At 38.2% G+C, this 24,110-nt stretch overlaps 1 protein-coding gene across 1 annotated transcript in view; it reads left to right on the forward strand.

Annotated features, from left to right (window-relative positions):
- The window catches only part of NEK10 (NIMA related kinase 10), a 259,175-nt gene that overhangs the window by 4,622 nt on the left and 230,443 nt on the right, over window positions 1-24,110 (forward strand). Inside the window, exons 3-6 of the mRNA XM_012511285.2 lie at window positions 11,822-11,932; window positions 12,219-12,279; window positions 18,549-18,679; window positions 20,395-20,493. Of these exons, the coding sequence (XP_012366739.2) occupies window positions 11,859-11,932; window positions 12,219-12,279; window positions 18,549-18,679; window positions 20,395-20,493 (365 nt within the window). The 5' untranslated portion in view covers window positions 11,822-11,858. The remainder of the gene's footprint in view (window positions 1-11,821; window positions 11,933-12,218; window positions 12,280-18,548; window positions 18,680-20,394; window positions 20,494-24,110) is intronic.

A 24,110-nucleotide genomic window follows, 5' to 3' on the forward strand; every position in this document is an offset into this window, starting at 1 on the left:
GATCTTGGCCAAGTTCCTTGACATTTTAGTGCCTCAGTTTCTTCATCTGTAAGTTGGAGATATAATACTAATCACCTCAAAGGGTTGTTTTGAGGATTAAATGAATATACTAATGTGCTCGTAAGAATAACCCTTAATAGGTTTTTAAAAATTAAAATGAAAACCATTTGTGACATTGAATTTAAACCCTATTTTTAATTTTATCTCTAGTATTTTTCATTAATGAGTCAAAGTCAATGAATATGGACAAATGATTTAAAATAAATACACAGCTGGGTGCTGTGGCTCATGCCTGTAATCCCAGCACTTCGGGAGGCCAAGGCAGGTGGATCAGCTGAGGGCAGGACTTTGAGACCAGCCTGGCCAACATGGTGAAACCCCGTCTCTACTAAAAATACACACACACAAAAAACATTAGCCAGGGCATGGTGGTGGGCGCCTGCAATTCCAGCCACTTGGGAGGCTGAGGCAGGAGAATTGCTTGAACCTGGGAGGCAGAGGTTGCAGTGAGCCAAGATTGTGCCACTGCACTCCAGCCTGGGCGACAAGAGCAAAACTCCATCTCAAAAAATAAATAAATAAAATAAAGTAAATACACAAACTCTTCAAATGAAGTAATATTACCAGCCTGGGCGACATAGTGAGACCGCACTCTCCACACACACACAAAAAGATAATACTTACAACAGCTGTCATAACAGTAACATATTTCTCTAGTTGTTGACGGTTCTAAAGGGGTGTCACTCTATTTTATTTAGTCCCGACTACCACCTTGTCATAGGCATGTTGTTATTTCTAATTTTCGGTCAGTGAGAAAATAGAGAAGTCCACTGACATTTCTGAGGTCACTCAGTGGGCAAGTGGAAACCAAGTCTCCTCTACCCCTGTTATTCTTTTTGACTGTATTCCAGTGGTGTAACCAGAAGAATTCACATTCCCAGACTTGTCAACTTGCATCAGCGGAGACAGTGGCATTCATATAATACACATGTGTATGCTACACTTGACACAATGTGAATACTCATCTTTCCTTTAGGAAACCTTATTGTCCTGTTCATTTATACTTGAGGTAGTCCATCTTTAACATCAATGTAATACTTTATATTCTTTTCTTTATGGCTTCCTTGTATTTATAGAGAGATTTTGTCAAATCAACATGCTGCAATCACTGGATACTAGTCAGCTGGGGCAAACTTATTTGCTGTTCTTTTTCGTTGTCTTTACTCTCCATATCTACATCATGATGTTCCAGTTATATTTGGAGCTTCCCAATCACATTTAACTTGGGATTTGTTCATTGATTGATTCATTCAGCAATTATTTATTGAATCCCTCTTTTGTTGTAAACTACAAAGTATGTGCTAGATAGTGGGAACGAGCCAAAAAGCTGTCCTCCATATGCTTGACTAGTTCACAGTAAACTAATGGAGATGGACATATGTACTCGTTGAATTATGACCTGAATCAGCCTCTTTGTCAAAAGCTGCAAGGCAGTGCTTGGCAGGGTTGTGACCCTGTCTAGGAGGTCAGCCCAAAGAATGGATACTTCAGTTGAGACATGAAGGATGAGACTTCCAGCCTTTCCATACCACTGTAGCCCTTGAGTCCAGGAGTAAAGACCTGGGGATATTCAGGAGAAGTAACTCTGGGGTGGCAGTTCAGGACCAAGTGTGAGTAGCAGCTGGCTAGGCACCCAGGAGTGTCAATTGCATGCAGCACCTCGCAGACCTTGGTAAATTTTCTTTTTATCCCAGGAGAAATGGGAAGCATATAAGGGCATAACTGGTCAAATATGTACCATAAAAAGAGTGCTTTTGTTGATGTGTGGAGACAGATTTTTTTGTTGTAGTTGGGGAAAGGGAGAAATTCGAAGTTGGGAGATCATTTAGGAAGTGATAATGGTAGTTCAGGTGATCACTGATGTTAAGTTTGGACTCGGGCATTGGCAGTGAGGGTGGACAGATAAGTGTCATATTTAATAGAAAAATAGGACTTAGTAGCCAAATATCAGATAACGGGGGTGAGGAAGAGGAAGGTGTCATTTTTCTGACATCCATGCCAAAGGACTCTCTCTTATTTGAGACTATTTGAGACAGGATGAATGAATGTGTTAGGTTGGCGCAAAAGTAATTGCGGTTTTTGCCATTGAAAGTAATGGCAAAAACCGCAATTAGTTTTGCGTCCACCTAATATGTTTGCATTCTCCTTGCCTCATATAATTACCTCTGGTGTTCCTGCTACTTAATGCAGTTCTTTGAATTCCATGAACACTCTAACATTACCTCAGGTCAATTCTTCTTTATCCAAAAGAGTTGGCCAAAGATTAATGGAATGTGATGATAAACTGAATGATCTGCATATAGATGTTTTACATTTCCAAGAATAGCATTGCTTCCAAACTCTTTAGCCATTAGGAGTTCCGTAAGCTGGCTTGCGGACTGAAGGCTGCCACTTACTCCTTTTCCCAACACTCGCCTTCTTCCAGATCCTTCAGCTCTAGCTCAACTCATCTACTCACTGTCTCCTCAAGCCACTTTCAGCATCTTGCCTGCATCCCTGTGTTCACTGGCCAGGCCCGTTGTTCACCCCCCTGCCCATCCTTCTGGACCTTGTTCAAGTTCGCAGTTCACAAAATCTTTCTATAATCTTTCCTCTGATTTCATTCAGTTTATAATCTCATTCGGACATTTTTTTTTCTGCTTTTTGACACTTCTAGTGTTCTTATTTAATCCATTGTATTTGCCTGAACCATTAAAAAATGTCTTCTTTTACAAAGAGACATTATCAGCAGTTCATATGCTTTCCCCTACATATTTATGATTTCCCAGACACATTGGATTGTAAAGAGATTTTTGTTTTGTAGTGCCCAGGGGTCTTGTGCACAGTCAGAGCACAGTAAATAATAAAATGCACTTGAAATAAAATGTTATTAGATGAAATTCAATTTTATTTTATAGCTCAGAAAGTACTTCTAGTTTTTGCAGCGCCACCAAACATATGAACATTAATTTGTTGATTCAGTCTTCTCTTCACTTGTGAAAGTTCTAGGGGTTTGGGTTGAATCTGTACTTACTTTATTACTTATTACAATGATGGTTAACTATTTTATTGGAGGACATTATGAACATGTCTTATTCAGTGTTGTATCCTCAGTGCCTGGCATATACTAGGGACTCAATAAATATTTCTTGGAGTAATGAATAAATATAATTCTCACCTTTCTGTTTCTCACAAAATCAGGAAATAGAATATAGTCTTATTCTATTTGGGGTCAATGAGAAAAGAGAAATTTAGTGTGCTACTTTAGTTATTTTTGTTGATGGGTTAATATAAATTCTTCCTTCACATCATCTGGGCATTTTTTACTCTTTTCAATATTGCTGCTTAATATGTGAGTCTCAGGTTCATTTGCTCTAACACAGGCACATTGTAGACCATATGATGAGTAGACTTGGATGCTGTAGCAGCTACGCAAGGCACAGACGTAGCACACCACAAATATCATTATGCAATGACAATGGAGGGGATCCACAGAATCTACATTTATATCTGCAGATTTCCCTTTACAATAAAAGATATGAGTTGGAATGAGAATAAATCAGAAAATAGGGAGATTATAGTGGTATCTGTTGTCACACATTCTAGTTAATTTTGGAGCAGCACTCAGACCAACTTGGGTCAGTATTAGCCAGAGGAAACTGAAAGTCAGCACTTAAAGGAGTGTCCATCATCATAGCAGGTGGTCAGTAACTATTTGGAGGATTAAGTGGGAGAGGGTTAGAATAGTATTAGAATTCTTGGTTCTTTTTATCCACAAGTGCTTGTTTACATATAAAATAGAAAATTGCTTAAAGTATTGACTATTTGCCCAAGGAAGGTGGCAAATGTACTGACTCAGGAGCAAGGCCATGATAATAATGCTTGTCCTTAGCTGGCGACACACTCCTGCCCTTGGAGATTCTGTACCAACTGTGTCTTTGTTTACCACTCTATGATGATTAAAATACACCACCTACATATTTCACATGAGTGAACCAGGATGAATGAATGGATGTTTGCAAGCACCCCAGGGTCCAGGAGGTGAAGTTATGCAAACATCAGTTGTTATTATATCACCCTCTGCCCTTGGCTAAGGGCCAATATCAACAAGTTCTCTTTTTCCCATCTGCCTTAGAGTTTTCCATGAAGATTTAGATCCTGAAGGTGAAGTGGGCTTTGTTCTCCTTCTACTCCTAAAGATGCAGTGTGGCCTTTGGCACATTTTTCCTCTCTGGGTCTTAATTTCCTCCTCTAGTAGAAGGGAGCTGAATCATGGTCTGCAACTGGTGACCTGTAGATTTGTTTTGTTATTTTGTGCAAGTGTCTTGTCTTGTTTTGCTTCATTTTTAATGTGCTTTTGAATCTCTCTTGGGAGAATGTGCCTTCTCAGGTGTGACCGAAGCTCTACCACCCTCTACGCCTGTCTTCATTCATTTACAGTCTGTTCTTGGGCCTGGAGGGTGTTAGACGTCCTGATACTGCATGTTCTCTGAGGTTTATTCTTGTCATAGCTGTCTCTTTACTGCTAACTCCACATATAGTTCCCACTGAAGAACAATAACAATGTAATATAAGGGATAAAATCATGACAACAGTTGAGACTAGAGAACCAGATGTCCTTTTTAAACTGTAATGGGTATTAGCAAGTTATGTTTCTTACAGGATTTCCTTAACTTTTTGCTCATCTTATTTTGAAAATGTGTGTGTGTTTATTTTCCGGCAATTTGACCAATTTAACTTGACATTTTCTGTGGAGGATTTATAGTTTTCTAAAGCATACATAATTTGAAAAGTCCAAGCACTATATATTTATGAGATTTAGTGCAAATATTCTTTGCAAAAAGAAAATTGTTTCTTTATTCTCAAAGCACTTTAACTACATAAACTGCTGAAGTGGTGAGTACACTTTAAGTGTGTATTTTGAAATAATTTTAGACTTAACATAAAAACTGCAAAAACAGCACAGAATTCCCATATACCCTTCACTCAGCTTCCCTTAATGTTGACATTTGCCATCACCATGTTACAGTCATCAAAACTGAGAACTAAACATTTAACCAGTGAATTTTAACATGTTTGTCTTATCTCTGGCTGCTCTATGTGAATTTTTATCTTATTTTAACTACTTTTCTCAAAGAATCACTATTAGAGGAATTTTTAGAAAAGTATCTACAGTAAAGGAATTAGAGAAATGGTTTTCCATTTTGTACTTCTAGTTAGTTACGGGGCTGAAAGTTCTCTAAATTCTTTTAATATGTCTCTTTGAAAACAGAACTGTTACTTGTCATCTAAAATGAAAGGTTAATCATTATTCATCAGAAGAAATAGAGACTTCTTGTCAGTACAGGAAGTTCTAACTTCCTTTTGTGGTAGGGTTCATTGCAGTTTATTTTAGTGCTTTTTTCAAAATAATAAACCTGACATAGCCAAAGTGGTAATTAACTTTAATCTGATGTATTTTCACAGTTACTACTTTATTTTTGATTGATTGATTGATTTTTTTTTTTTTTTTTTTTGAAACGGAGTTTCATTCTGTTGTCCAGGCTGGAGTGCAGTGGCGTGATCTCGGCTCACTGCAACCTCTGCCTCCTGGGTTCAAGTGATTCTCCTGCCTCAGCCTCCTGAGTAACTGGGACTACAGGTGTGCACCACCACACCTGGCTAATTTTTGTGTTTTTAGTGGAGACGGGGTTTCACCACGTTGGTCAGGCTGGTCTCGAACTGACCTCGGGTGATCTGCCTGCCTTGGCCTCCCAAAGTGCTCGGATTACAGGCATAAGCCACCACTCCCTGGCCTGTTATTACTTTATAAGTACCGTTTTTAACCATTAGTAAATGTAGTAAATAAAATGGTATATTTACAAAGATGCAACCTAAGTGATTAGTAGGAAAAAAAAGATATTTGTGGATTTGTGGGCAATTTACCATAATGATTCAAATGACTCTGTTTTATATTTAGTAAATATGAGGCCACCTGAGGATCTTTTGAGTAGCTAAGGCAACCATGGAATAAAAACAGGTTTCTGGGTAGAGATCTGAAAACCATATCACAAATACTCCCTATGTTATTTAGTTAGTAGATTAATATTGCACAATTTAGATTAATTACACTCAGGTAATTTTGCCATGGCATGTGTTTTTTTCTCTGTCATGTGTGTTTACTCAGCAATTACCAAGATATCACGAGCAAATGAGGTGCATCTCTGGGGACTTCTTTAGCATTAACCCAAAGTTCAAACAATAGAGGATAGAAATTACTTCTGAGAGTTTCTTTTAAAAAATGGATTTAAAAATTCAACAATGAATCATAACTGTGATTATAGTTGTACTTGTCTAGGGCTGTAAGCACCAAACCCTGAGGTTTGGAAAAGTCTCTTCTCTCCCATCTGAGATGGTATTCAGGTCCCATGACTGAGGTGTACAAAAAAAGCAAAGACACCAAAAGTTTTTGTTTTTAAAGTAGCATGCCTTTGGTTTTTATATATAATCTTTCACTACTGTGACTACTCCCTATATAAAAAAATAACAAACTTAATTTTCACCTTCTCATTAGAATGGAAGAAAAACCCATATAGGTACAAGTGTTTGTATAGCAAATTCTCTAACACTTATTTTACAGATAAGGCCAAAAGTTTTTGTAAAAAGCCAAAGTTTTTGGCCTCATCTCATTGGTAAAATAAGTGTTGGGGAATCAGTGGTTTTCTATTTTTATTTTTAGCAATAGAATCCTTTTCTCTAATGAAGCTGTATGCAGAACCCCAGAGAAGTATGATTGCTTTGGTTTAAATGGACAGTCCACTTTGAGCTTTAACTGCTTGGCCACAGTTCTCCTTTCCCAGCCTCACTCTTGCCCTCTCCTGGTTGTCATGGAATTGTCAATTTCTGGGTTAGTCCCCTCAGACTCTGTCCTTAGGGCTGTGGTTCTCAATTAGAGATTCATCTAGGCTTGCTGTGAAAACAGTTTTGTTACTTAAAAAGATAGACTTTAATAATCCAGACCAGTGGTATTCAGGTGATATTCAGACTGGTGTGTTACTGGTCCATGAGCAGATAAAGACAGAAATTGAGAGTAAGAGTTTAGAAATATTTACAGCATTTCAGCATTGCCATGACATCTTAGGCACATCACCAGTGGCATTGTCTCACTGAACAGGATTTGAACCAAGGTATCAGTCCATAAAAGATTGGAAATTAAAAAGAGTTCTTTATTACAGATAGTTTTAGAAGCACAGCGATGAGTACTTTCGTATATCGAACTCTAAGTTTCCCCCAATGACTGAATAATTCCTGAATGTGCTCAGGATTATTACAACATCACAAATGCTCATCAACTGATTTTATTTATAAAAGAGCTTTATGAGCGATTTGTTGACCTAAAAAAGTAATAACACAGGTTTCTTTAAAAAAATAATCCTTTTATCCGTTCATCCATTTATTAGGCATTGCATTCAATAAATATTTATTATTTGCCTACAACTCACCATTCTCTGGTGAATAATGGAAGCCCAATTCCTGGCCTTCTGTGGTAATAAGGCAACTGCAACATCAAAACCTCCCAGAGCAAACCCATATATTTGATATTGGATTTTCCTGATTACCACATAATAGTAATACGTGGGGAGTATAGGCTGCTCTGGGGGCATCGAGAAGGAACACCAGACTTGGGATGTCAGAGGAGGTTCTAAGCCTTAAAATAAGTAACTGTTAAAAGCAAATAACTCACAAAATAAGTCACTCCTTACAGATTGTGATACATATCTTTTGAGGGCTTATGCCATGCTTACACTGTGTCATGCGCTGTGTGCTGTTCTATGTGTCAGGGACATATTTGTGGATGAAACAGACACAGTCTCTGCTGTATGAGGCTTATAAGCTAGTTCAAATAAGTCAATAAATGGACAAGAGGATTTCCGATGTTGATGAACTCCAGAAGGAAAGAAAACAGAGTGCTGTGGTAAGTATGAGTGTGTAGGGGTGAATATGTCACAGAGATTCATCAGAGGAAACCCCACTTAGGAGAGCACATCTGACCTGAAACCCAAAGGATATGGAAAAGCCAGTGTGAGATTATAGGAAAAGAACAGGAAGCAGGCAGAAAGTGCTTAAGGCAAGAATATTGTTGGCATGTTCATGGGCACAAGTGGTCTTAGTCTGTTTTGTGCTGCTATGATAGCATACTACAGACTGGGGTATTTATTTATTTGTTTATTTTTAAGAGACAGGATCTTGTGCAGTTGCTCAGGCTGGAATGCAGTAACACCATGAGGGCTCACTGCAGCCTCAACCTCCTGGGCTCAAGCAATCCTCCTGCCTCAGCTTATTGAAGCTTGCACTACAGGTACACACCACCACACTTGGCTTATTTTTAAATTTTTTGTAGAGATGGAGTCTTGGTATGTTGCCCAGGGTGGTTTCAAACTCTTGACCTTCAAGCAATCCTCCCACTTCAGCCTCTGAAGGTGTTAGGAATACAGGTATGAGCCTTCATGCCTGGCAGACTAGGTAATTGATAAAGAACGGTTCTGAAGGCTGAGAAGTCCAAGATCAAGGTGGTAGTAGGCTTGGTGTCTGGTAAGTGCCCAGTCCCTGCTTCCAAGATGGAGCCTTGAATGCTGTTTTCTCTGGAAGGGAGTCACACTTTTTCTTACATGGCAGAAGAGCAAAGATAGAGAACTCATTCCTGAAAGGCCTTTGTAAAATGCACTAAACCTACTCATGAGAACAGACTCATGGCTCAATTATCTCTCAAAGGTCCTACCTTTTTTAATACTGTTTTAGTGGCAATTAAATTTCAACATGAATTTTAGAGAGGATAGACATTCAAACCATAGCATCTGGCATGTTCGTGGGTTCATGTTTCTCTCTAGAAAGCCAACATGGCTGAAGTGGAGGAAGCAAGAGGGAGAGGGGAGGAGGCAAGATCACAGCAGTGAAAGTCATGGTTGGAAGCCAAGTCCAGTAGGAGGCCACAGGAAGGTTGTAAGCCACAGAGTGGTATGATCTGATTTACATTTTAAAGCATTCCCTGGGGTTCCTGAGAATGTAGAGGAGCAAGGGTGGAAGCAGAGAGACTGTTGAGGGGGTTGTGGCAGTCATCCAGGCAGAGAAGATGGTGGCTTGGAGTAGGGTGATAGTAGGAGTGGAAAGAAGGGAAAGCTAACTAGTTTTGCTGGTGGCTTGAATATGGGAGGTAGAGGAAAGAGAGGAGCCAAGAATGTCCCCTGAACTTTTGTCTGGAGAGCCATTGTGGTACCAGTTACCAAGATAAGGAGCACTAGGGGCATTTGGTACTGGGGGTGGGGGTCAAGAGTTCTGTTTAGGGTATGTTAAATTTGGGATTCTTGTTAGGCATCCATATGGTGACTTTGTGAATTTAGGAGGTCAGAATGGGGGTAGGGCTGAAGATATAAATTTATAATTGCTGATGGTATGTAAAACCATGGGACTGCAAGAGATCCTTGGGAGAGGGGGCAGATAGAGAAGGGAAGAGGACCAAGGACTGAGCTGCTAGGACATGAGATCATACCAACGTCTGGCGAGGTCAAGCAAAGAAAGAGGGAAATTCAACTCAGTAGTTGGAAGCTAATGCAGTAGGCGCTGCTTGGTTTGTATCCATAGCAAAGATCCTTTACCTTCATTATCCACAGCTCTTCTGCATAGAGTGGGTGATTTTAGTGGCACTCTGCCCAGAACCTCTCCCATTTCTTGGAATTGTGTGTCCTGGTATTGGCTTCAGTGTTCTGCTTTAACAGCTAGATTCTGTATGTCTTTTTTAGAGGACTTCCTCTAAGTGACTTGGAGTCACTACCACAAGAGAGGAGTGCCTGGGGAGTTATGACTGAAGGCTATAGGAATATGAGAGCCAGGCTCTCACTTCTCTCAGTTTAGACAACTCTGAGGACTAATCTACACTGCAGCATTCCTCCATGGGCTTAGAATGAAGCTACCCTCTAGAGAGCTTTTGCGTTAGCACCCTTGCCTGACCTCTGTTGGGAATGCTTTCTTAGTACATTGTCTGCCTTTGGGCAACTTAACATATGAACTGTCCTTCCTTCCCCCATCTCCCATTTTGTATTATAGTATAGACATTAGTATAATGTAATCATTTTTGTTAATTTAAAATGGGATTAGGTTAAATATTGTGAAGCATTCCCAACTTCTCAAAGCTTTTTTTCAGAATATCTCCATTTGAGCAGCCATTAAATGGAAAGGATTTTGTTTTTTATCCTTAAAGGCAATTGTCTGTTTCTGCTGATACTGGTGAATTTGTTTACTGTTTAATTAAGTGAAACATTTCCAAAGAGTCATCTATATTCAGCCTTCCAGCTCACAGAGTACATGCTGATCTCAAACAGATATAACGATTAGATCATTATTTCCTGTTCACACACTTGTTCGATACAATTATGGAAATTAAGCAAGAGAGTACGACAGGGTGTTTAGCGAGTTTGATAGTGGTAAATTCGATCCCCTTCTAGCAGAAGAAGCCTGTGAGCTTTTCCATAGGCTCTCCTGTGCTTGTCATTGTGGCTTCTATTTTCTGCTTCTAAAACAGTCTGTAGCTAGTTTGAGCAGGAATTCGAAGCCAACAGCAGGACAGTGTGGCTATGTAGTTTTTCTTCTGTCTTTGAGGGAAGAGTAAAGTTAGATTCTATTTATTTTGAATGGATTTCCATTTATTGTAGAACTTACGGGGCATTTTTGTATTTGCATATTAAAAACACTTGGGTCTTTTGCTTTTAAACACTACCTTACAGATCCTCCATTCTTTTTACCTCCCCTTCTCTCCCTTCTCTCTTCTCTTTCTTTTAGAGTAAAAATAGATGCTAAATCTCTACCTGAACACCTCACAAACATGTTTTAAAGTTCATGAGTGGGTTTTTGTTTGTTTTTTTGCTTGTGGTGGAAACGCATACCTGTAATAGCTTCTTTAACCTTTTAGCAGTTTTCAGTCTGAGAGTGGGCATAGTAAAGGGTCAAAAAATGTTTGTGAAATGAAAGAGGTGGTGTTATATCCTCACAATTCTAAAGTGTTAATATTGTACCTTTTATTGTTGTGCTCCTGTGCTGAGAGACTTGGTCCTTGGCTCTTAGTTGTAGCCCAACTATTTGTCAAAAATATGACAAATATATTGGGAAAATCATTTTTAAATCCTTAAACTGTCTTTGAGCATTTCACAAAATTAAATTTCACTAGATTCAGTGGAAGTGAAATGCCCGTTGGTACATTCCTTTTGCCTCTAAATACTTCTGAAACACTTGGATTTTGACCATAGATTTCACAATACATTGAAGCATGCTATTATAAGACAATAATGCATACTTTTTCATGCCTGAACAACACACTGAAGTCAAACTGTGGCATTGAAGCACAGTTGGAAAATTTTACATCCGTCAAATTAAACCCATAGAACACACTTAATTTTGTATTTGTTATATAATTGAAAATATGGGCATCTTCAAGTTTCTATTTCTATTCTGAAAATTAAAATAATTGCATTAGAAATTGATTAAGAAAAATAAAAGCAAACCAATTGTTCTTTGTCTATTGGCAAACCCATACTTATCTTTTGAGTGAGGGTAAAGCGTGCCCTAAATGTTCCCAATGTCCTTTGAATGATAAATAGTGGTATTCATATTAACACTTTTATTATTGTATTAGAACGAAATCTAGGTTTTCCATGTTTAAACAGATGTTATAAGTGGGTTTTGTCTGTATTAACTGAGAATATTTTGGCGCACACAACCCAACTAAAATTTTCCCTCTGGTTTAATTTGAAAGGAATGCGATGTTAATTCTGGGGCATTGATGTTTTACAATGCCTGATCAAGACAAAAAGGTGAAGACCACAGAAAAATCAACTGATAAAAAACAGCAAGAAATCACCATCAGGTAACTCCCTACTGAGTGTTTGCTAATTATTAACTCAGGCAGTGGCCATTGAACAGATTTAATGGCTTTTTGAGAAATAGAGAAGACTCTTGACAACTACTATTCAGAGTTACAGTGTTTACTGAAACATTTGATCATTTCTAGTGTTCTAAAGAAAATGTTTAGTGGGTGTATACATTCCAGTTGATAAAAGCAGGCCTCCAAGTGGCAATGCCATCAGTGGGCAACATGATCTTGTTCACCTGGAGCCTTCTGTGGGTTCACACTGTGTTATTCTCTCTCCTAGGGACTATTCAGATCTTAAAAGACTTCGGTGCCTTTTGAACGTCCAATCAAGCAAACTACAGGTAGTGTTTTCAAAGAATGTTCACGTGGTAATAAAAGAAAAATCATATGTTTCCAAAGGGCTCCATTTAACATCTCTGTGCATGATATGTCTGCTTTCCTTTGCTCATTCGCATCTTTGCTCTTTCTTCATCTGGCTGTTTCTCTGACACCTGGTTCAGGCCTTGCCAAGACTTGGCATCCACCTTCTTCTCTCAGGCCAGGTCCTGCTTTAGCCAATGCTTGTCACCCTGTGTCCTACTTAGCAAACCCTTTCCTCTTCGGTCTGTAAACAAACTGCATACTCTTTTACGGAATGGCCAACCTTTGGCTTTCCGAGCTTTAGGGAAATTGTTATTTTCAAAGCACTTTCTACCACATTTTTCTCCTCCTTCCCCCTCACTCTTCCCAATCCTGCCCCCTTGCTACAGTACCACTCTTGAGGCTTGCTGCACAATGTACCTCACCAAAAAGAGGGGCAAGGAGTGATTTTTGGCTATTTTTATAGTAGCATTTTAATGTTTTTATTAGAGAAAAAATGGTATTTCTGCTTGAATTTATCTCCAAACTTTTCCTTTTGGTTTTGCACCTGTGAGACTTTGGAAAGTCATGAGATTAGAGGCTATCCAGGGAGGCTTGGGGAACAGCATAGCAATGCTAATAATAATGAAAATAGCAGACACTTATTTAGCACCTTAACTCATAAATGGCAGGGATGGGACCTGAACCCTGGTAGTCTGGCTCTAAAGTCTACATTGTTCTTGCTTAAGTAAATGTGTTTAAGAGCTCATGTGTTTGGTAATCCAGCCCTGATAGTTTTTGTTATATCAACCACATTTACCAGAGAACTATAGCATTTTTATCTGCTTATACTGGAAAATGATTTGATGGCATATAAAAGCCAAATAATGATAGTTCATATTTAGGGAACACTTTCTATGTGCCCGCTGCTTTACCTGCATTACCCTGCTTAATAATTACAACTCCCATTTTTACAGATGAGGAAACAGGCACAAAGAAATCAAGTGACTTTCCCAAGATCATACGGCCTCCTAATTGGTGAAGTCTAGTTCTCAACCCAGATACCCCATCTTTGCAGTGTGTGCTTCTAAATACTGAGATACCTGTTAAATGACTTGCAAAATTAAGTCTGTTCTTTCTTAAAGAGGCAAGCAAGATGGCTAGGCATACAGTTTGGAGCCTAGTGCCCATTCTTTGCCACTGTACGTCCTGTGATGTAACCATATCAAAGACTTCTACTTTTTGCTTTTACTATTTCCTTCTCCTAAATTTTTTTCTTATAAAATCTCACCCATTTCCAAGACCCAACTCTAATGATATTACCTCCATATAGTTTCCATTCTAGAGGTGATCTCTGTCTTCCCAAGGCTCCTTCTTTTACTGCTGTGGCATTATTTTCTCCTGCGTTTTGGAAACTCTTGTTTACATGTCTTATTTCCTGACAAGATCTTGTATTTCCTAATGCCAGCAACTTTGACTTTTGCCTCTGGTTCACTATATTTGGTGAGTTCTTGGCCAGATTTTGCTAAATTGAATTGTGACTTGAGAATTGGGTCACCACATGAGGATGTATAACCTCCTAGCCAGGGCGAAAAACAAACAAACAAACAAACAAAAAACAAAAACCAATACGGTCTTTCTGGCTCTAATTTTCCAACTTTGAAGTTTATGCTGACTTGATCTCTTGTGTGCCCTTTCAACACTGCTTGCTTGATAACACTTGGTAGGCTTAATTAAAGTTAATTTAGTCATTTTTTCTCCCTTTAACCAATTTTCGAATTTGCAATCTGTTGTGGGACAACTTTACATGGCGTATATTTTTGTAAAATCTTTCACATGTACAAAAATGCATACTTGTAATGCTTGAGTTATTCAGAAAATAGATGGTGCTAAAAAAAATAAAAATACTGTCAATTTAATGAAGATCCTTAGGTTTACAAAATTAATGCCTAATTGTGTTTATAATTATAAAGTTTCATTCATTTGTAATTTTGAAATAAGAAATGTTACCCTGTTCTCCTTTTGGTAAAATAATGTGGAGACATTTATAGGAGAGGGAAGATATTGGAGAAAATAACGCAAGTTATACTTATTTATACTTTGCTTGTTCCAGAAAGAGTCATTAAGAGCTTATAAAGAGACAGAAAGTATGATAGGTTGTCATACATTAAAACCAGGGTCCAAAATAAGAGGAAAACAAGGGTTGGGAGCAAAGTAGAGTTGTGGTCAAGCAGAAATGCTCAACAAAATATACACATGGGCAACATATTTGGTTCTGAGATTTTCAGTACTCAATTTGAAAAGTGAACCTGTGATTAAGGCCCACTCAGCTGCATTTCTGCGCTAACAAGTTGTGGCCTGTTTTTTGCAAATGAACCAGGCTGGCCAAATTCAGGTTACAGAGGAAATCTACCTTGTGGGTAGAAAGTGCAGAGAACTGAATGCCCTTCCTCTGGATTTCTAAGGAGCGAGGCTACTTCCCCCATTGTTCCATTGTGTTCCAGTGTTCTACTTTTGTTCTTTGTCCTGACCTACACTCTGTGTATCTCTGCATATCTCTCGACAGTCTCATAATGTGACAGAACTGGAGACAGAGACATACAGAGGCAGAAAGGCCTCCTTCAGGATGAGCAGGGTTAGAATAATCATAATCCAGGAAAACCCAGTAACTCAAGAGAAGGAACTGCCCCAGGATTGCTGAGGCAAAGTGAAACTACAAAGCTGATTGGAGATGTCACCAGAGGTTTTCACAAATCTTGAAGCAACCTGATGACACCTGGAATTCAGATTATTTTCTTCCTCCACATTTAGAACCATAGGAAGCTAAGGAATTTATTTGCAATTTTAAAAAAAGATGGAAGAAAGAAGAAAATTAATTTGTTATGGGCTTGTTAATTGTCCTGAAATAAAGGAGGTTTTGATAGATGCTGTAGAAAGAAAACGTATAAGGCATGGTGGTGGTTATTATGTTTTGAGAGAGTGGGAGTAGGCACAGATAATTATGGTATGAGGCAAGACACCATCCTGGTTGAATGATGCATGCAGTGAGGATATAGCTTTTGAGGAATAGGAAGCCAGTTTTAGCTTGAATGACAGGGAAGGAGGTGGTTCTTAAAAAATAGGCTGGTTTTCTGTCAGTGGAATTGATGGAAAGGGCATTCTAGGTGAAGTGAGTAAAATAATCAAATATCTGAAGGAAGGAAAATGACAAGCATTTAAGTAAAAGGGTGACTAGACATTTCTATTCGATAAATAAAGCTGGAAGACACTGTGTAATGTCTGAAAGCCTATCTATGAATTTTGGACTTGATTCCATAAGCAACAGAGAACGTTGAAGTTTGCAAGCAGAAGTGACACGACATTCTTGACATTCTGGTCCATGGACTGCAACCCCCTCCCGTGACCCGTGGGACTGTAAGCTCCTTGAAGACAGAGACCATGACTGTTCTGCTTACTATATATATACAGTGTCTCACACAATGTCTGGTATATGATATGTCTGCAACAAATACACTGAATTAATGGATGAACTTTTCTGGAGGTGGTTTAGCAGATGAATTAGTTTGGCAAAGAGACTGGGAACAAAGTGAGCATTTGTTCCACAGCTTCACATTTGAATACCTACAATATGCCCAGCTCTGTGAGAGGTGCTAAGAACGCAAAGATTAATAGATGTGATGCTGCCCTCAGGGTGGCCAAATTCAAGGGGAAAGGATGTTGTGTAAGCTGTACATTATACTAGCCTGAGATAAATTTTCAAAGAGAGGTAAGCATGGTATTGCCACCAGGAAAGGAATGAACAGCTCTATCCAGGAAGGCTTGGGCAAGTGCTTGTCAGGAGGTTAAGTCACACCCTGACCCAAGATCAGGAGTAACAGGCTGCGGATGCCCAGGTGTGGAGAGATCAGACACACAGAAGATAGACAAATTGGGGACCCAAGAGAAAAGACTCTAGGTTTTGAACTGGATTCTGAATGTACATTTCTTTCATATGCAGTGATACTTTCTTCAATGTGCCTACTATTAGGTTCCTGGTCTTTGCAACTATCGATGCCAAATCCATCTTATCCACCGGTTTTCCATGAGTTGATTTCCGATACAGGCCGCCTGCTCTGCCTGCAAAGGGAATGGCTGCAAGCTGCGGCAGCTTTCCACTCCTCCCTTGGAATCACCTGGGCTTGCTTTCTCTTTGCTGGCTAATTTCTCTCTTGCAAACTTTTCTAGGAGTTGTGCTGATGGTAAGGGGGTTTAGAATCTCTTGGGCCTGGAAAACCTGCCTTTTTTTTTTGCCGTGTATCATGATATTTTGAGTATAACATAGGAAAATTTGCTTGTGCTGTTACTTCATGTTAGATATCATTTGGATTAATAGTTCATATTCAGAAATCACCTAATTTGTAATGACAAATTTTATTCGTTTAGCAAAATTCATCTGTATAATAGGAGTAATTATGAGGATTAAAAGAGAATGTACAAAGCAATTAGAACTGTGCTTGACACATAGCAAATGTTTTATAAATAATAACTCATGCAATATTCATAACTCTTGAGTTATATACTATTATTATTTCCATTTTAATGATACAGAAACTGATGTACAGAGAGAATGCGTAAAATTTCTAAGATTATGCAGCTAGTTAATGGTAGATTTAAACTCATAGAATCTGGCCAGGGAATTTGTTCTCTTAACCACTAAGCATTGCTGGCTCAGCCTATTGTCTTTTGGTGGTTGTAGACTGGCTGACCAAATTGAGATAGAGAAGTAGTTTTATAGGATGGAAGATTTATTATTAACATTTTGAAAATCTGACTGTGGCTGGCATATGATAAAAAAGGATTTTAGTTTTTTTGTTAACTATTAAACAATGTCTTTATTATAATCCATTTTTCTGTAAGCTGACCTTATAAAAAGCCAGGCATATTCTCTTTGAATAAAGAAATTATGTCTTTTTTTTTTTTTTTTTTTTTTGAGACGGTGTTTCACTCTTGTTGCCCAGGCTGGAGTGCAATGGCGCAATCTTGGCTCATCGCAACCTCCGCCTCCCGAGTTCAAGTGATTCTCCTGCCTCAGCCTCCCAAGTAGCTGGGATTACAGGCATGTGCCACCACACCCGGCTAATTTTGTATTTTTAATAGAGACGAGTTTCTCCATGTTGGTCAGGCTGGTCTTGAACTCCTGACCTCAGGTGATCCACCCACCTGGGCCTCCCAAAGTGCTGGGATTATAGGCGTGAGCCACTACGCCTGGCTGGAAATGATGTCTTCATACTGATTTACATTAAATACTTCAGTGAAATAAGACAACAAGTGCAACATATTATAACTTTGTTTGGTAATATATAAAATGGAATAATTTACTGAAAAATAATTTTTTTGTTATGTTATACTCTGCTTACCTCATCTGTAATAATTTAGCTAATTATAGAATGTCCTTCATTTGTACTTTGGAAAAAACAGGTTATTTGTCTATACCGTGCTCAACTTTATTGTGTTATCAGAAACCTCAGGGTTATCCCAATTATAGACAAATACTGGTAAGTGAAACTATTTGACTACTGATAACCTGACAATTTATTATTGCAAGTGGAAGCATAGTGAAGCTGTTGTAGTTAAATTTTTACTTATGGTAAATTTGATAATATATTTTAATGTCTTTTATAAATATGATTGAGTAATCAGGATGTTCAGACTGATTAAAAATGATAGAATCTTCTTTATTGTTATATCCCTAGCACCAGAAAAATAGTGTGTACACCTGGTAAATATTGAAGAATGAATGAATGTATGATGACTCATTCTCAATTTGGGCACTCTGCTCTATATCAGAGTCTTCTACCTGGATCCAGGAGCTCTCTAGTCAGCTTGCACGTTTGAATCACGTGAGAAACTTCAAAACCTCCTGATACCCAGGTGTCACCCCAAACCTATATCTGTTTTAGGTGCTGGGGTAATAGCATTGAACAAAAACAGGCAAGTTCCTGCTTGTGTTGAGGTGACATTATAATCAAGGGAGCCTAAAAGTACATAAATAACTGTCAGATATGACAAGTGGTGTTACAAGCTATGAAGAAAAATAAAACAGTGTAAGGTAGATGTTTAAGTCAAAGATACTTGATTTGAATCTTGGAAAACCCTTACATTTGAAAGGGTTGTTATCTTAACTATTGGCTTGGAAAAAATCTCATTCTCCTCATCCTCCCCATATTTTGTTACTTTCTTCATCCCATGCTGAATTGTGATCCTCATGTACTCTATGCTTCTATTTCTGTAGCTTCCAGCCATTAACTTCAATAGTGCCCAAAATAGCATGACAAAGTCTGAGCCCGCCATCAGGGCGGGTGGACACAGAGCTCGGGGTCAGTGGCATGAATCCACAGAAGCTGTTGAACTTGAAAATTTTAGGTAAGAAATCCAGCATCTCCTTCGTCTTCAGTAACTTATTCTACTTAGCTCCCAGTTTTATTTAAGTTTATCCCAGGAGCTAAAATTTAAAACCCGCTTCAAAATTTACCATAGAGATTCTTAATTTAATATTTTCAGTTAGTGCTTAAACCATTCCCAGAAATAATATGTAAATAGCAGGTTTAATGGGTACAGGTGGAACTGACCTGGGAGATTTAGGACCCTATGCTGACATGCGTTTGGCATTGCTCAACGAGGAAGTGGTTCCAGATTATTGACCTGGTTAGGCTTGTCCCAATCTTTGTCTGTCTAGATCTTGCCAGTAATGAGATGGCATAAAAGGAGCCGTTGCTGGGAACAGATGTGGTGGTTAAAGTATGTCGTTGTCAAAACAACTGAGGTTTTCAGTTGAAGGGGTTGCGGCACACCTCTAACATTGAAAGTGTCAGGTAATGTTCATCTCTGTTGCCACGCAGACCTCTGCAAAGCTACACATTCTTGTGGGCCACTCCCCTCTCGGGAGCTGGTTCTCTCAGTTTTACAGTGTGCTTGGGTCATTTGGCACTAAGTACCATGTAAATAGTGAGTGGCATGAAATATCAATATGAATAGTCTAGAAGGATCATTTGTTTATTTGGCCTAGATTTTGTTTTTGTTTCCCTGTCATCTTATGACAACAAATTTAATAGTATGGGAAAGTTACATGACATTTCATGGGTTCATATTTTAAAAATATATTTTTAGTGAGGAACACTTAAATACTTAAAAAATTGTCATATAGTGAGTACCAGTGCCCATGTACTAAGAAACGATTACAGCCCTCAGGTGACTAGGATGGGGACATGCTGTCCAATGGCATCTGAAACACTGAGAAGGCAGAACATTACGCATGGCAACATAAGGTTATACACCTTTCCTTTGAGGTTGTATGTTCCTGGAATTCCAGCTTATTTGTCCTAGATCTTCAAATTAGTTTTATTTAATTATGTGCAAAAATACTGTATCATGTATTTGGTAGCAATGTGACCCTTTTATTATCTCTTATGCTTTTCCAGTTTTAAAATAGAATGTTTTAGAGGTATTTTTAACCTCTTTGGTGGGCTGTAAGATCAGCAAAAAGAAGCTGAAGCTGGACTATCTCAGAATTTTGTTAAACACACGCACAAAACCATATAAACAATCAACAGTGACAGTCAACATGGCTGAAGGTGTATAAACTGTGTTAATAAACTCTTCTTATCTAGAAGGAATTATAAATGATAACCACTGGTGTTGATAGCGAGATCAGCCAGTGGGGTCGAGGGTATGTGGAAAAGTGGAGAGGGAATTCTTCTCTTCCTGTTACCCAGCTGTCTAAATAATGTGTCCCAATCATTCTTTCTCTCCATTTACCCTTTTCTTCCCTCAAACCAATTTTGGCCATTAGTGTTTATAGGGAATAATTTAATGAATATGGTAAAAGGAAATACATATACTTGACTATATTTTATTTTTAACCTTGTAATTGAATTTCTAGTTCCTTTTTAACAGCTGATAGTTGCTTTTAGCAACATGTTAAATGCAAGCCTCCTTCAATATTTGCCTGAGTCCTCATTAGTATAGTGGTTAGTAATAATAAAAACATTACCTGAATATAGATGATCTTTGTCTGCATTGGCAACTTTGAGACAGCCTGATCTCTGTTACAAAATCCTTTTCTGTTTGTTTTGTCTCAGTATAAACTACAAGAATGAGAGAAATTTCAGCAAACATCCTCAGCATAAACTATTTCAGGAGATCTTTACCGCCTTGGTGAAAAATAGACTCATATGCAGGTAAGATTGTTCCTGGAAAACAGGCTTTTACTCAAGAGTGGCATATGTCATCTATCTTGTCTCTAGAAAATGATTTGAAACATCTTACAGGATTGAACATATCATTAAAGGAAAGAAGGAGGCAAATGAGTGGGCATTACAGATGATCTCATTAAAATCACTGATTAGGTACTGAAATTAGCTGAATTTTATGACAGATAAGGAAAAATGGGAAAACACTCAAGTTATCATGTTTTCTTTATTTTCTTTGAGTTTTGATACTCAAGGAGGAGTTTATTGTGTGGGACCTTATGAAAGAGACATTGGACAGTACCACGGACAACATTCTTATGCTGCACTTTTGCAGTGATTTAATGACTGATTAAATGGACTGCGCAAGCCTTGATCTTGAGGAAAGAAAGGATGAGTGTGTAACATCCAGCCACAGCCTCATAAAGATGTTTCTTCTCAGGACCAAATCGAACATTCCTTTCTTTGCCTTCTTAACACAGGTGCAGTGTTGGGACTATAGAGGAAGGATTAGTTAACAAGTCTTCTGGATTCTCTCTCACAAATATCAGGGGTTTTCAGGGAGTCATTGATTGTTGCTGGATTGCAGTCAGGAATGAGTTTTCTGTCCATTCTGAGCTGCTTCATAGAAGAGCTGGGTATTCTGCTGCCAGATGCAAAGGAGGCTCCTAACAGTGTGTCACTGTAGGGTCCTGTCTTTTGCTCTTTTCAGGGGGTGCATACTCTTCACACATGCATCAGCTGAAAAATGTCTATAAAGAACCTTAAATCTTCCCTGTCACTTTGTGATTTGATTGAGATGTGAATTCCATCCCAGTGAAAATTGAAAAACGTTATTTTTATTGTGAAAAATAAAGATAGGAGTATTAATAATTTAATATCTTGATCAAAATAAAACTCTGACTTGGCCTAGTGTAATAGCTGATTTTAAATAGAACAGCATTCTGACGAGTCCTCCATGACGAGTCAGCTACCCAATACGTGCTTAAGTGATGACCTCATATCTCCATCTTTTGGATGGGGTCATTCAGTATTACGTATTTAAGTATTGGACTTAAATGACTGTCCAATACATTACTTTTGTTTAAAACAATACAGAATTGAGACTGCATCTGTCATGCCTTTGTACTTAATTTAAGCAGAAGATTATTAGACTGGCTCAGATGATACAAGAAGCCTAAAATCTTTACCAAGGTTATGTAATTGGGTCACTGTTCAGTTATACAAGAAGCCTAAAATCTTTACCAAGGTTATGTAATTGGGTCACTGTTCAGTTCTCGATGACACACTCGAAGATTGTTCAAAGATTAATGAACACTGCAAAGAACCTGAAGTTATATATATATTTCAACTGTTTTCTGCTTAGATTGAATGGAGTGAAACAATGGTAATAGCAGAATCATTATGCATAAAATGGTATTAGGAAATAAAGTTCTTTTTTTTTTTTAAAGCCAGCTCACATGGACTCTTCAAGAGATGCCCAGTAGACTATTTATTGGGTCAATACTTTGGGGGAAGGCACTAGATGCAGAAATTATTAGGGAAAATAACCGGGCACTGGTTGGCATCAACTAGTTGAAAAAGATCTCAACAATTCTAAAGTCGAGAGATCTCTTTTCAGGGTGTTTTAAAATTCTTAGTGATTAAAGGAGCATCTTAGGCTGGATGCAGTTACTGGCTTGTAACATGAGTAGTACCTGTAAGTCTTCAAACTAGGAAGAGATAATTGTAGATCTCTTTGCTTTCACAGTATGAGATGGAATTCAGGAATGTTGAACATCAAGGGCATCTTTTTATGTCATCCTGTGGCTGCTGACAGCTTGTTATGTTCAGTTCTATTCTAAAGGCATTGAGTAAAAGATGGCTTAAATATAAAGGTTTTCCATTGTGCCTCACCCCATATAACCTTGCTAAAATAGCCACGATCATCCCTCCTTTTTTTTTCTTCCCTTCTAACTTTAGACTTATAGAAGAATTACACCTCAGGACCTTTTCTGGTATGGCTTGTTATCCCCTTTCTTTGCAAACATGAGATTTAGTGTTGGGTTGAAGGCTTAGATTCAATTTGATAAACAAACTGGTAAGCATGTACTGTGTGCAAGGAAGGGAGGAAGTAAGGGTGAAGAAGGACAAGAGGGTGAAATTAAAAAAATTAACAGGACATGTGGTCCTCTTCTCCCTGGGGACTCAAATTCTACTCTGATCAGCAAGACAATTACCCAATAAAGGAAAATGTACTAAATATATACAGTTTGTATTAACACAACTAACTAAAGGCTGCATGAGATTGGGGGGTGGGTGGGAATTTGGGTCCTTGGTCCAATTAAGGTTGTAGATAAGACTGTAGATAAGACATTCAGCATGTTATGCTACTCAATTTTGCCCTGAAAATGTGACTTATTGGGAATTTAGTCTCATTTGTGAAGTGTGACCCCTTTCAACTCATTTCTCAATGTCTACCCAATTGGTGATAATTTTCCTCTTCTATTTTACTTACCCGAGCTCCAGCCTTTCCCTAAATCACATTTGTGGACACCTCCTTTCTGTGTTTTCCTAAGACTGATTTGTGATTACTCCCCCATTCTCAGAATGAAATTGCCAGATGGCAACTGAAACTGGAAAAGACTTGTTAATCCAGAGTCAGATAAGGTAACACTGCAAATACCTCACAGTAAATCTCAAAGGACAAGGGAAAGTATCATCCCTGAGCCTGGAATTACTCCTAGTTACACAATGGTAACTAATCTTTAAAAAAATCCTTTTATAATAGTATTATTTATAATATACTGCTATATAATATTTCACATATTTATGGGGGTACATGTGGTATTTTGTTACCTACATAGAATGTGTAATGATCAAGTCAGGGTATTTGAGGTGCCCATCACTTTGAGGATTTGTCATTTCTATGTGTTCAGAACTCTCTTCTAGCTGCTTTGAAATAGACAATACATTGTTGTTAACTATAGTCACGTGACTCTGCTGTCAAATGATGGAACTCATACCTTTCATCTAACAATACATTTGTACCTGTTAACCTACCTCTTTATCCCCCATTGCACTCACTCACCCTTCCGGGACTCTGGTATCTATTATTCTACTCTCTATCTTTATGAGCTAACTTTTTTTAAGTTCCCATGTATGAGTGAGACCACATAATATTTCTCTTTCTATGCCTGGGTTATTTCACTTAACATAATGCCTCCCAGTTCCATCCATGTTGCTATAAATGATGTGATTTTTTTCTTTTTTATGGCCAAATAACTTTTCATTTTGTATATATACTACATTTTAAAAATTCATTTGTTTGTTGGTAGACACTAAGGTTGATTCCATAGCTTTGCTTTTGTGAACAGTGCTGCAATAAACACGTGAATGCAAGTATCCCTTTGTTATACTGATTTCTTTTTCTTTGGATAGATACCCAGTAGCAGAATTGCTGGCTCAGTGGTTCTATTTTTATTTTTTTGAGAAATTGTCATAAGGTTTTCCACAGCAGTTGTACTAATTTGCATTCCCATAAACAGTGTATGAGTTCCTTCTTATCCACATCCTCTTCTGTTAGTTTTTTGTCTTTTAATCATAGCTGTTCTAACTGGGGTAAGATG

Source organism: Nomascus leucogenys, chromosome 4, assembly GCF_006542625.1.
Source record: "Nomascus leucogenys isolate Asia chromosome 4, Asia_NLE_v1, whole genome shotgun sequence".
In the NCBI taxonomy this organism is placed as follows: domain Eukaryota; kingdom Metazoa; phylum Chordata; class Mammalia; order Primates; family Hylobatidae; genus Nomascus; species Nomascus leucogenys.